The following is a 14673-nucleotide window of genomic DNA, read 5'->3' as shown; positions in this document are numbered from 1 at the left end:
ACAGTGGCCCCCTTCAGAACCTACAGCCAGAGTCATCTTTTCAATGTGACCTTCTCAGAATCCTTCCCTAGCCACCCTATCTAAAGTGGAACAACTCCTTTAGAATAGTGCCCTATTTCTTTTTTAAAAGGACTTACCGTACTTTTATAATATGTAAGTATGTATTTGTTTGTTTTCTCCACTTGACTGTCACTCCTTAAACTCAAGAACCAAACCTGCCTTGCCTACCACACTACTGCAGCGCCCGCCACACTACCGCAGCGCCCGCCACACTACCGCAGCGCCCGCCACACTATCGCAGTGCCCACCACATTATCATAGTGCCTACCACAGAGCCTTCTAACGTGGTAGGTGTTGCTGAATTAATACATCAACTAATGAATGAAGACATCAGTAAATTAGTGTCTGAGGGATGAGTTGCCAGCCCTGGAAAAAACAGACACTCCTCACCACAGATAGCCACCCTGTCCCTGAAGCAGTGCTCAGAGGAACATACCTGGAATGCTGGGAATGATGGCTGGGTCTGAGGGCTGCTCCTGCAACTGTGGAACCTGCCTCTGTGCTCAACAGCTCCTCGTGGGGACCGGTGGAGCTAATGACATCATCTTTCTTGAGCTGTGGAGGCTGAGGCTCTCCTGGGCTTTCAGGCCCTAAGGCCAGTGGGTCCCCCTTCTCGGGGTCTGAAGTCAGGGACAGTCTCGTGGAGCTTTCTTGTAGTGGGCCATCTGGTGCTACTTCCCTGACACAGACCTTTCCTGGTGGGTTGTTGGGCTTCGCTGCCATTGGGCTGGGAGCAAGTGACTCCTCATACTCAGAGTCCATGGTTCCAGGGCCTGGGGGCTCAGGTGGAATTGAAGTCGGGGGCCCCAGAACTCTGTGGGACGGGATGCAAGACAGTTCGGGTGGAAGGGAACCATCTTTTATTTCTGAGAGTGCCTCTGCTTCTGAGTCCCCTTTCCTTCTGTGTACATCATCCTCAGAAGTGGTGAGGGCCTGAGGAGGCAACAGGACAGCTTCCTTGACCACCTGCTCTGAAGGCACCATGGGGGATTCTGGCCTCTCCCTATTCAGGGGTGCTTGAGGCTGCCCAGAACTGGCTGAGGCTGACTGCTCCTGGGAAGGTCTCCATGGCTGCTCTTCTGCTTTTTCTTCTTCTTCTTCACTGCTGCTCTCTTCCTTCTTTTGCTCCTGTTGGTTTAACAGCTGAAGAGTCACCATCTGTTCAAAAGCCAAGGAGGAGATGATCACTGAAAGGAATACAGTAGCCACTACTAATTCTTATTAACACTACTGGTCATCTAGTTTAAATGACTTCGCTTCTTTCCTGTTAAAAGAGGCTGACTGTATCTGTCAAGTCACTCCAGGAATCCTAATTACGGAGGAACAGTCCTGAATAATTTTTTTTTTCTTTGGAGACAGGGTCTTGCTCTGTTATCCAGGCTGAAGTGCAGTCGGGGGTAATCATGGCTCACTGTAGTCTTGAACTTCTGGGCTCAAGTGATCCTCCAGCCTCAGCCTCCCAAGTAGCTAGGACTACAGGCACACGCCACCATACCCAGCTAATTTTTTAATTTTAGTAGAGACAAAGTCTCATTATGTTGCCCAACCTGGTCTCGAGTTCCTGGACTCAAGCAGTCCTCCCACCTTTGCCTCCCAAAGTGCTGGGATTACAAGCATGAGCCACTGTGCCTGCCTTGAACAATTATTTTATTCATGATCCCTTAGCAAGTACTTAAGCAACAAAACGCCCATTCCGATGACACAATCAACAGCTGGCTGGCTGTACCTTGATCGTATTCATGATGGTTCCCAGAATGGTCCTGCCATTGTAAGATTCCTCCAGCTCAAACTCTCTCCGTAAGGACTGGAACACCTGGTTCATGATCTTCTTGACCTGTGTGAACATCAAAACACATGCTGCCAAAATCAAGTCACTAAAGGATGCATTAAATCCCAGAGAGGTGTTTGGAAGGCCAAAATGAAGCCATCTTAGATCTCTACACTGGGATACCGCTGGTCATAGGCAGAGACACTGAAGGCTGTCACTGTGGAGAGGATGATATTAAATAATGAGCAGCATTTTGACAGAAGGGCTAGTCATGAGAGTTACCTATCAAGCGCAGGCAGGCTGTGGTCTGTGTGCCCAGGACTGCTTAAAGACCATTGCTTAATGTCCCCCTCCCACTGTGAGCACCACTAGGAGCTGCCATAGGCTCTAAGGGTCAGAGGCCAGTGGATGCTGGGCACACTCCCCAAGCCCCATTCTCTCCTGTGGTTAGAGGCCCTTCCTATACCTGTCAAAACCTCAGAAAGATAGGGTTCTTTTGGGTTTGCCACTTAATATATAAGTATGTATTTGTTTTCCCCACTAGACTGTAAGCTCTTTAAACTCAAGAAACCAAGTCTGGGCCATGCACGGTGGCTCACGCCTGTAATCCCAGCACTCTGGGAGGCTGAGGCAGGCGGATCACAAGGTCAAGAGATCGAGACCATCTTGGCCAACATGGTGAAACCCCATCTCTACTAAAAATACAAAAATTAGCTGGGTGTGGTGGCGCATGCCTGTAGTCCCAGCTACTCAGTAGGCTGCGACAGGAGAATCGCTTGAACCTGGGAGGCGGAGGTTGCAGTGAGCCAAGATTGCGCCACTGCACTCCAGCCTGGCGAAAAAGCGAGACTCCATCTCAAACACAAGCAAACACCAAATCTGGTTCATTTAAAAGTCATCAGACAAATAAAACATCACTAAAGTTAGAAAAAGAGCTACTAACACAACATACTGGCCATGTTCTTTCTGAATGCTTGATATAAATGGCTTGCTTCTCCTTTGAAATACCAGCTTACCTTCTCCGAGGGGTCAGATGCAGCAGCTTCAACCCCAGACATCTGGGACTTGTTCTTCTCTAGTTCCTTGACGTGCTGTTCATTTTGCTTAGTGAGAGCTGTGATTTGGGCCTGGAGGGCTAAACACTGCAAAACAAACAGACTGTGGCTGTGGCCTCAGGAACCTGGATCACCAGGTGAAGGTCAGAAAACCCAAGGGGAGGAGAATCACCCTAAACATCAAGTCTCTCTCTCTCTTTTTTTTTTTTGCATATAATAAAAAGACAATTTTATTTCAGATTCTTTTCCTCTTATTATTATACTTTAAGTTCTAGGGTACACGTGTACAACGTGCAGGTTTGATACATAGGTATACATGTGTCATGCTGGTTTGCTGCACCCATCAACTCATCATTTATATTAGGTCTATCTCCTAATGCTATCCCTCCCCCAGTCCCCCACCCTCCAACAGGCCCTGGTGTGTGATGTTCCCCGCCCTGTGTCCAAGTATTCTCATTGATCAATTCCCACCTATGAGTGAGAATATGCAGTGTTTGGTTTTCTGTCCTTTTGATAGTTTGCTGGGAATGATGGTTTCCAGCTTCATCCATGTCCCTGCAAAGGACATGAACTCATCCTTTTTTATGGCTGCATAGTATTCCATGGTGTATATGTGCCACATTTTCTTAATCCAGTCTATCATTGATGGACATCTGGGTTGGTTCTAAGTCTTTGCTATTGTGAATACTGCTGCAATAAACATACGTGTGCATGTGTCTTTACAGTAGCATGATTTATAATCCTTTGGGTATATAACCAGTAATGAGATGGCTGGGTCAAATGGTAATTCTAGTTCTAGATCCTTGAGGAATCACCACACCGTCTTCCACAATGGTTGAACTAATTTACGCTCCCATCAACAGTGTAAAAGCATTCCTATTTCTCCACATCCTCTCCGGCATCTCTAAACATCAAGTCTTAAGCTCACCTAGGTCTGTTGGTGTCCACTCCCTCAGCCCCCACCCAAGACCCTCTGCCTCAGAGAATTCTATCTCCTCATCACTCGATTTCAACTCAAAACTTCACTTTCTCTTTCCCAAGAAGGTTGCTTGCCTTGTTCCTAATCAGGTCAAAAATATAATGAAAAAAGAGCAGGAGGGTAAGTAATAACTCTAGTCATTTAGACATAAACATTCAGCATTAACAGCAACCCATTTGTCTGCAAGATTGCCTCCAAGATCTCTGAGCCAAAAGTTTTCAATTGGACACTTTAAGGAAAGAAACTGACCTCGAATATGGACTTCCATACCATGACCCTAAGCCATGTCCCATCTCTTTCTTTTTCAGGCCCGATGATCCCACCACACCCCAGCCTCCATCTTATCTCAGTGCCTTTGCCCAGGATATTCTGCCTCTTTTGCTGCCTTACCAAAGCTATTTGTCCTTCTTGGCTCTGCTCAAATGTCACCTCCTTTGGGAAACCTTCCCAGCTCTCCTGGGTACTTCCTCTTCTGGGTCCCATAGCACTTAATGCCTATCTTTGTTTCTTTGTCTCCCTTTCTTGACTGTGAGATACGTGAGGGACAGGTTCCTTGTATGCACTTTCTTTAACACAGTGGATGGAATACAACTGACTCTCAATAAATACTTGTTTAATAAATGAAGGATCCAATAATAATGGAAAACATGTTCCAGAACACTAGTGCTGTTCTCTCTTTTTCCAGGTCACTGACCTATCACCCCAAATAAGTATGTAAAAGATAACTGACAAGCTAAACAAGTGTGGTTTTGTCTTCTAGCTATTAATAACTTTTAGGCTCAGAAGGATTGACAGGACTCAAACAGCCTGCTTGCCTCAAATTAACTGGGCTGCCTAAACTGTTTGGCTCAAGAAAAATATGTACCTTTTCCTGAAGTTGTACCAGCTTCTGCTGATAGGTGTCTCTCTGTGCGCACACCTCCTGGTAGTGCTGCAGGTGCTCATCCTTGGCGGAGGCCAACAAGTGTTCACATTTTGCTTCCCACTGGGTCTGTAGCTCAGCCTGTACTAAAGACAGCTGCCAAGAGAAAGTAATGACCATATCATCCTTGGGGGCAGGGGAGTGAGATTCCATTGCACCTAGGGAAGCCCATCTTTCAAAAAGCAAAAGAATAAGCTAACAGCCCAGATTTAACTGGGAAACTGTTTAAAAGACTCTCATTACTTTTAAAGTAAATGCACTTCTTAAGATGTCATTGGTTGTCAGGAATCCAAAAGGTACTCCAAGCAGACAAAAGTGTGCCTATTTAGATAGGTTCCTGGAGGGCAGGGTCATGTGATCATTGCTTTTCAGGGTCTGAACCCTAAATTTTATAGGTTCAGAAACTTTTTTTCACCAAAATTCCCAGAGGTGATCAAACTGAGGGCACCAATGAACTCTCATTAAACAAACATATGCATACAAATTTTAAACTTATAATGAGAAAGGTTGCTGTTGCACAGACTGGAGATCCAGCTGTGTCCTGCCACTATCCCTGGTTCCCTCCTGATGACCTAAATAAATCCCTTCCTTTCAAGGATGATAATGTGCCTGAAGGATGGTGTCTGATGGTTGATGGCTCTGGCCTTATCATGTTTGGAGTTTTTTTGTAAGGAAACTATTTTTCGTTTTTACTTATGTAATTAAATATTAACTAAGCTTTAAAAAAAGAAAGAAGATTCTCCATTCGATTCCTGGCTCTCTTGCATATATCTGGATTACTTTTTCTACCTTTCTCCAAAGTGAGAGTATCAGCTATGAGAAATGTCATCCTAAAGGGTAAGGAAGAAACTAGAAGCTTTGCTCTCTGAGTCCTTCACACCTTCCCTCTATTTCCAAAGTGCTTCAGTTTCCCATTACCTGTTCTGCAGCTGCTTGGTCTGTGGACACTCGAGTCTTTTTCAAGAGCTGTCGAAGTTTGTCCAATTCTTCCTGGTATGACTTGCGAATTTCATCTATCTCCTCCTCGGCCTGAGAACGCTCTTGAGCTGACTTCTTTTTCCTTTCCGAGAGGTTCTTAGGAACAAGAGAACCATCATCAGCTCTAGCTTATTAATGGAGAATCAAAAGGGATGATGGCGGTGGCAGTTAATTACCTTGTGGGATCCTTACTGCATTTCTGGAAACTTCATTTTTTAGTTTAATTTTCCCCTAAATATTTAACATTCTTGGCTACTGGGTGAGGAAAATGGTGACAGGAGAAGGAAGACAAGAAGAACTTTACCCCTCTATTAAGAGCTAGGGAACATCCTAACTTTAATGAGGGTACAGGAAATCAGATATTCTCATACCCTGATAGTAAGAAAATGAATGGATATACCTCTTTGGATAGTAATCCTCTGAAAAGGCTTTAAAAATACACATATCCAGAAATTCCACAAATTGTAATTAAGGATTCAATAAGTCACAGTCATAAAGAGTGTGTTACAAGGATGGTCACTATAGTAGTATCTAAAGTAATGACAAACTGAAAACAGCCAAGAGGTTAGAAGGAATTGGTTAAAAATAAATAAATAAAATAGAAAAAAATCCTAGAAAAAAAATGTAATTGCAGACCAAGATTTACCCTCTTAAAAGGCACTGGGCCAAAACAGCTTTACTAATGCGATTACTGAAGCCTCAGGAGCAGTTTATTCTTTTCATATTTCAACTATTCCAGAACATACAAAAAGATAGAAATGTCCTCACTTTGTTCACTTAGTCTTTCCTGATATTAAAATTTTAACCAACAAAATATACTACAAATAAAGTGAAAAGACAGCAAACTAGAAAAATATTTACAACGTCTATGACTGGCAAAGGATTGATATGCTTAAAAGGGTTCACAAATCAAACTAATAATAGGATAAAGGACACTAAAAAGAGATACCTAAGAAATATAAATAGGTATTAAATATATGAAAGCTTTACTACTAATAAAAATACACATTAAAACAAGATAACATATTTCACCTGTCAGACTAATGAAGATTAGAAAAAGTGATATATGTAGAATGGGGAAGAATGTGGTAAATGGGCTCACTCACATAGTGCTGAAAGTGTAAGCACTATTCTTTGAGGATAATCTGGTAATATTTATAAAAATTCAAATATGTAGCCTTCCCTTTGATCCCATGATTCTTACTCATGCAATCCATCTTATAGGAATGCTGAAACAAATTTGCAAAAACAGTTATATGAGAATGTCCATAGAAGCAATGTTTAAAATAATGAAAAAATAAAAACATAAATATCCATCCAAATAATTAAATAAATTATGGTACAGCCTCACAGTTGGCTACTATGCAGCAGTTAAATATAAGAAAGATCTTCTTATGTAGTACAAGGCCATGATATTTTCCTAAAAAGCATGAAATGTGATGTAAAAAAAAATTGTCAGTATACATACATGTATGTGTGTGTGAGTGTGAATGTATGTTTTCTACATACAGAAAACAATCTGGAAGGATCATATACTTTATAATTGTCACCTCTAATGTATGAGATTAGAGAGGGGAAATTTTTTTTTTTAATTTTACACTTTTCTATATTATTTGTATTTGTTACAATAAGCGCATACTATTGTAATTTGTAAAAGGAAAATTAAAATGTTTATTAAACAGCTAATTCTGGCCAACTGGGTTGTAGAGCTTACCTTTTCCAAGGACTCCTTCTCAGCTCTAAGGTCAGTCAGTTCCTCCTCCAGGGATGTCACCTTGAGTTCCAGTTGTTTCCGGCTCTGCTTTTCACTTTTGAATTTGGACTGTGCTTGCTCAGAGGTTTCTTGGAGCTCTGGGATACAGGAGCAGAGAGACTTGGCTACAGAACCAGTGCTGTAGTGGGCTATGTGTTATCCCAGCAGTTCTTTTTGTAAATTATTTTTTGGAGACAGTCTTGCTCCATCACTCAGACTGGAGTGCAGTGGTGTGATGGCTCACTATAGCCTCCATCTCCTGGGCTCAAGCAATCCTCCCACCTCAGCCTCCCAGAGTGCTAGGATTACAGGCATGAACCCCTGTGCCTGGCCCCAGTGGCTCTTTTAAAGCTGCATGCTTTGATTTCCCAGTCCTACCACACAAGCAGCCTCTGCTCACTTCTTTCAACATCACCTCACTGACCAGCAGTAAGATATGTCAAGCTGTCAGCTGACTCCTCCATCAACCCATATTTATCCCATAGAAAGTCATCTCTGTGTGTACATGTCACCTTCTCCACATACAAAATGGGAAAGAAATGTCCCCAGCAGTCAGAAATGACCTTTGAAACAGATCACTCCCACAATTCCATTTTGGCCACCATCTTAACACACTGGACAGATCACTGTTTGGTATTAGTCTGGGTTCTTTCTCACTGCTTGAGTAAGATAGTCTCAACTTTCTTGGTAGCTGGGGCATTCTACCAAGAATTTGCTTTCAAAACATCCCTTCTCAAATAAAGCTCTTTGCAATAAATAAAATTTGTTTGGGAAACTTTTGAGACTCTTATGGCTCTTGAGGTAATTGTCATAAGGCACCACAAAAGCAGCAAGGAGACATCTGAACAATATTCAAATCTAAGACTGTCTAACACGTTTGCCTCATGTGGGCCTAGTCATGCTCTAAAAGAGCAAGAGGTGGGCTGGGAGCAGTGGCCCATGCCTGTGAATCCCAACACTTTGGAGGAATAGGGCGGAAGGATGGCTTGAGGTCAAGAGTTCACAACCAGCCTGGTCAATACAGTGAGACTCCTGTCTCTACAAAATATTAAAAATTTAAGAAAAAAATAAAAGGGAAGGGATGTAGCACCTTACCCTTTGACACTGACCTTCAAGGTAGCACCTTACCCATTGACATCATTGTTTTTTAGTTCTCTATTAGGCAAATGAACTGTGCTTCCACCCAACTCTGCTGCGGCTCCAGCTACCCCCTGCCCATTAGTCGCATCTCTGCCTTCCATATTTGTTTCTATACACCACGGTAGATTAATTAACCTGCTGGTCTTCACTAATCTTCTATCCAATCACCATGTCTTGCCAGGCACTGAACACTAATATGGAGGAGAGGACTTTACAAAGATGAGCAAAATACCATGCTTATCAAATTGTGATAAGGGTTATAATAATGCACTAAGGCCAGGCGCGGTGGCTCAAGCCTGTAATCCCAGCACTTTGGGAGGCCGAGACGGGCGGATCACAAGGTCAGGAGATCGAGACCATCCTGGCTAACACGGTGAAACCCCATCTCTACTAAAAAAAAAAAAAATACAAAAAATCTAGCCGGGCGAGGTGGCGGGCGTCTGTAGTCCCAGCTACTCGGGAGGCTGAGGCAGGAGAATGGCGTAAACCTGGGAGGTGGAGCTTGCAGTGAGCTGAGATCCGGCCAATGCACTCCAGCCTGGGTGATAGAGCGAGACTCCATCTCAAAAAATAATAATAATAATAATAATGCACTAAGAGATAAAGGATTTTTTTTTAAAGGATCAAATGTTCTAGAGAAAACCAGGAAAGCTTCTGAAAGAGGCAGACTTTGAAGAGGACTGAAGGCGAATATTGGTAACGGTAGGCATGTCAAGTCCAGAGAATAGCATGGATAAGAAGCAAGACAAGAACTACAGGATGAGCCAAAGAGCAGCCAGCAGGCTTGCTGGTATGGTCAGGGCCAGGATGAACTGAACAATATAATGGCAGACAAGCCAAGCAGGAGGGGCCTTGAGTGTCAGGCTGAAGAGCTGCAATCCATCCTCTAGGAAAGAAGAAACCACACGAGGAAGCATCTCTTTTTTAAACTTCCACTGAGTCATGAGTTAGAACAACACATTAACTCTTCCAGGCATTTGAAGCCAATCATAGGTACCAAAGATTTTGAAGCCAACACCTCCCCAAAAAAAAGGGAACTGTGGCACTGATCAATTCCACATGAATAGTCAGTTCTTTTATTGTTCCTTCTGTAAAATAATCACGTAGATTTTATACTAGTCTCCTTTAATTTTTGGTGCAGTCCTTCAAAAACTTCATAAGCATTGTGCCAAAAAGATTGAGAGGAAGAAAACAGCTTAATTCCTTGAGTTTAAATGGCAACAATCCCAGCATCCCCAACCTAGTACATACCTGAGAGCTTTGCCTGCACTTTGGTGAGCTGGCCCCTGAGAAGATCCGTCTCCTTCAGGCTTTCTGTCAGTTGCACCTGCAGCTCTGTTTCCTTTTTTTGGTGAGCAGTCATTTTCAGCTGTAGATGAGAGACCTGTGCAGTGGCCGCTGCTAACTCCTCTGTCACCTTGGCCTGAATAATAACAAAGTATGATGTCACTTTAAACATAGGTGTCCTCATGCAAGTAATGAACCAACCTCACATAACTCTATGTAGACTGAACTAGGAAACAGGGAGTTAACAGCTGCCTTCAACCTGTATTAAACCAAATTCAAATTATGGGGTGGACCATCTCTCCTATACGATTATATTACTACTATTATTACAACTCCTATACTATTGTACCTATACTAGTATACTTAAAAAAATTCTTTTTTAGAGATGGGGTCTCGCTCAGTCATCCAGGCTAGAGTGCAATGACATGATCATAGCTCACTGTAGCCTCAAACTCCTGGGCTCAAGCAATCCTCCCACCTCAGCCTCTGGAGTAGCTGGGACTACAGGTGCAAGCTACTATGCCTGGCTCTATTACACCTTACATACATTTTTACAGTTGTCTATTTCCTTATTATCATTTGTCTCTTCTTATTGTGTTCACTGTACCCACTTGTTTTAAATATATTTATTCCTTGCCTTATTCCAAAGTCTTTATCAGTTTTATAGATTACATTTAAAATCTGATATTTTGACTCTCCTAAAAAATGAAAATAAAGGCCGGGCACGGTGGCTCACGCCTATAATCCCAGCACTTTGGGAGGCAAAGACGGGCAGATCACAAAGTCAGGAGTTCGACACCAGCCTGGCAACATGGTGAAACCCAGTCTCTACTAAAAATATAAAAATTAGCCAGGTGTGGTGGTGGGCGCCTGTAATCCCAGCTACTCCAGAGGCTGACGCAGGAGAATCACTTGAACCCAGGAGGCAGAGGTTGCAGTGAGCTGAGATCATACTCCTGCCTGGGCAACAGAGCAAGACTCTGTCTCAAAAGAAAAATAAATAAATAAGTAAAACAAGAAAATAAAATTGTATATAAAATAAAAATAACATGCCACTGCTCTGCCTATGGGGTAACCATTCTTTTATTCCTTTACTTAATAAACTTGCTTTCACTTTAAAAAATAAATAAAAATAAATAGGCTATAAATGAGTATCTGAGAGTATATGTAACCTTTAGACTAAGCTTTAAGATATTTATTTTTGCTATTCAGTAGCCTTAGGTTTTCACCTCCTAAACACAGAAGACAATGAAATCTAGAACTTCCAGATATAGGAGTGGCTTTCATCTACTCACTGTCCTGCTTCAAATGGCCTAATGAAAACAAAACGAACTCAGAGCTCAGAGAGCTTTGCATCTATTCATAGCTCAGAGAGCTCACTAATAACAGAACATACACCTCTCTCACAAGCACTTGCAGCAGCTAAAACACTGGAAGGGACAAATTCCAAAGGCATGCCAATGAAATGGAGGGTCACTCTCTTGCTAAAGGTTAAGCAGAGGGGAAAATCACCCAAAAGCTCTTTTTATCTCAGGTCTTCAGCTAGAAAGGCCTACCAGAAGCATAAAAATTAATGCTGTCCCCCAAATGCACATGTACACAGAAAATAAGGAAATGGATATCATTATTTTTGAGTGGAAGGATTTATATTTTATGTTTGCTTATCTGTATTTGTAAATGTTCCAGACTGAACAGATGCAACTTTTATGATCCGAAAAAAATGTGTATATGTGTGTGTGTGTGTGTCTGTGTGTGTGTGTATAGGTGTATTTATAATTTCTTTTTAAGGTTAGGGTATAATCAAGTGAGAAGGGAAAACACAAAAAAATCTACACAGTGGATGGGATGGCTCCCTGGTTCCTATCCTGGCTCAAATTCTACTGCTGACATGGAGAGTAAGAAAAAGCAAGCAATGACAGGAAGAACCACGAGTTCAGAAAAACAGTGAATAAAGCCTGCAAGGTAAAAGCAGGAAAACAGTCCTCAAGAGAGATAGTAATTTGACACAGGAAAAGAAATATAGCTGAATGGAAATGGGGTCCTATGCAGGTCTTTCACCCTTTCATTTCTGAGCCTTGGTTTGTCCCTCTAAAATAAAAAGTTTAAACTAAAAAGGCGACCTCTGATAGCTCTTCCAGTTTTAGCCATTATTCCACGATTTTTTGTGGTACTATATCACAATGAAAAATAATTTCATTCACCAAATATTCATTGAGCCCTTAACCATACCTTTCTGAGCTGTGTCTGAAGGCAGAAGATTGCCTCCAGGGACGAAAGGACCTTGCCCATCTCCCTTTAAAAGGAGAGATCACAGGGAAACTTAAGTGAGAAGTGGATCAAAAGAAAAAGAGGGGAGAGTCAGGGCTCAAAAAGTTTCACTGAAATAAAGATGACCAATTAAAACACATGGTAGGCCGGGTGCGGTGGCTCAAGCCTGTAATCCCAGCACTTTGGGAGGCCGAGACGGGCGGATCACGAGGTCAGGAGATCGAGTTCCTCCTGGCTAACACGGTGAAACCTCATCTCTACTAAAAAAATACAAAAAACTAGCCGGGCGAGGTGGCGGGCGCCTGTAGCCCCAGCTACTCGGGAGGCTGAGGCAGGAGAATGGCTTAAACCCGGGAGGCGGAGCTTGCAGTGAGCTGAGATCCGGCCACTGCACTCCAGCCTGGGCGACAGAGCGAGACTCTGTCTCAAAACAAACAAACAAACAAACAAACAAAAAAAACATATGGTAATTGGCATCCCAGTCATATTCATCACGAGATTCCCTCAAAAATTTGTGTGAAGCATGGTATCTATAACACAGTGGGTCGTGGCAGATACTAGCTGTGATTACTATTGTTGTTATTACTTCTACTGTTTTGCTATTATAAACAGAGCATCTACTGGGCTCAATGCATGGTATCAGACATCTCTGGGGTTTATCAACACGAAAACATGTGGGTAGATCACTGAGCTAATTCAGGGTCTGGCAAACTATGACCTATGAGCCAAACTGACCTATTATTTTTGTAAATACAGTTTTATTGGAACACATACACACACAAAACAGTGCTTCTCAACATGAGAATTACATGCTGAACTTCTTAAAAATGCTGCCCCCTCCAGAGATTATGACAAAAGAAATCACTGACAAGAGCAGTAATTCCTACACCTGGAATCTACAGGATCTTTTTAAAAGTTCAGATTCAGATCCCAGCTAGATAGACTAAATTAGAATCTCTGGAGGTTCGGGATTTAAGAATATCTAGTTTTAATCAAGCCCCCCAAGTCAGTCTGAGGCAGCCAGTGTTTGCGGACCATTGATCTGGAACAAGTTACAGTAATCATTTCAGCCCTGAATAGTAACAGTGAGGCCAAATAATATATTTAGATGCCCTGTATAGGCCTAAAGAAAAAACAAGCAAACAAAAGGAGTAAAGGAAAGGAAGAGAAGAAATAAAAGTAGAGAAAGGAGAAATAGTAAAAAGTGCATTTAGTGGGTGGGGAGCGGTTAAGTGACTTCAGCACTACCTAATGATAACAATGTCACAGGCTGCTGATCTTCACCTAGGCATTAGGAGTCAGTCACATAAATAAGAAATGGTATAAAGTAATGGGAACAGAACAGGGTCAGGATTGGACAGGGCTGTGCAGGATAAGGCACTGCTTATCTGAGAACAAGAGGTCACACATTACTTGCCTGGATTCTATGGCTAAGAGAAGACAAAGATTAGCGTAAGACATAGTAAGGAATCTTCATTACCAAAATATGAGAAAGTGAGTAAACTCCACAAGTTACAAGTGTGTTCAATCTAACTTTTCATCAAGGAAAACACTGATATAAAATATAAACGATTTCTAAACCTCTGAGAAGAAAGACAGCAGATGAAAAAGTCAGGACCTCCTAGCTGATGAGTGGTAGCCCAAACAAGAAGGAATCCATTCAGGATAAAGAACGTCACTGGAGCAAGGGGGGAAGCGAGTTTCAGAATCAGCAGATCCCAACCGAAGACCCTCCAGTCTTCCTTAATGCTACTGCAGGAACAGGTCAAAATTCCTAGTTTTGAAAGGATTGAAGTCAAATAGTAGTACTTTAAAATGCTTTGGCAGACACAGATGAAGGAGCAAACAATCTTAAGTTCCACTAAAAAGAACCTACACATCTGTTACCTGGCATAATGGAAATTTTCTGTTGATTTGTCAACAGAATAAATTTAGTTTCTAATAAGCTGTATAATTCTTACCTAATCAAATTACTAAGATCAGTGATTATTTTTGAGTCACCTTACTGCAAAGTATATTATAAAACAGAAATGTAGATGATGGATACATGAAAACCTGCTGGGAGATTTCTAGTTCTTTTTGCAGTGATGGCAAAAATTCTGTTGGAAAGCCGACTGGTGAGTATGTACATGGGACATTCCTTAGCTCCACCCATTCTGACTTGGGCTTTTCTCTCCCCAGTTGCTTTACCTTCTCTTGTTCAGCATGCAATACTCTTGCCTGTGTGTTTTCTGTGGCAGTCTGAAGTGAGTTGTTCCTCTTCTCCATCATCAGGTTACTCTGCTCAACATATCTGTGAAAGAAATAGGGAAAAAGAAAACACTTATCAAGCACTGAGCACAACCCAATGCCCATTCTGTCCTCATAACATTGCTGCTCTATACCTTCATCAAAAGCTATCTGAAAGCATTTTCTTTTCCTTAGATCTGAAGCATTGAGATCTAAAGAAATCAGGTTGGAAGC

General features: G+C 42.1%; 1 protein-coding gene across 2 annotated transcripts in view; it reads right to left on the bottom strand.

The window, feature by feature from the left end:
* FKBP15 (FKBP prolyl isomerase 15) overlaps window positions 1-14673 on the bottom strand; it is a 56290-nt gene that overhangs the window by 3224 nt on the left and 38393 nt on the right. For both annotated transcript variants that reach the window (XM_033237759.1, XM_033237760.1), the window contains 8 exons: window positions 14401-14503; window positions 9907-10078; window positions 7477-7613; window positions 5703-5858; window positions 4728-4880; window positions 2845-2970; window positions 1787-1894; window positions 497-1218 (listed from right to left, as the gene is read on the bottom strand). In XM_033237759.1, the coding sequence (XP_033093650.1) occupies window positions 497-1218; window positions 1787-1894; window positions 2845-2970; window positions 4728-4880; window positions 5703-5858; window positions 7477-7613; window positions 9907-10078; window positions 14401-14503 (1677 nt within the window). The remainder of the gene's footprint in view (window positions 1-496; window positions 1219-1786; window positions 1895-2844; window positions 2971-4727; window positions 4881-5702; window positions 5859-7476; window positions 7614-9906; window positions 10079-14400; window positions 14504-14673) is intronic.

Source organism: Trachypithecus francoisi, unplaced genomic scaffold, assembly GCF_009764315.1.
Source record: "Trachypithecus francoisi isolate TF-2019V2 unplaced genomic scaffold, Tfra_2.0 Lachesis_group16, whole genome shotgun sequence".
Taxonomy (NCBI): Eukaryota; Metazoa; Chordata; class Mammalia; order Primates; family Cercopithecidae; genus Trachypithecus; species Trachypithecus francoisi.
Note: the sequence above shows the minus strand (reverse complement) of the source record. Positions and strands in the feature narration are given on the sequence as shown.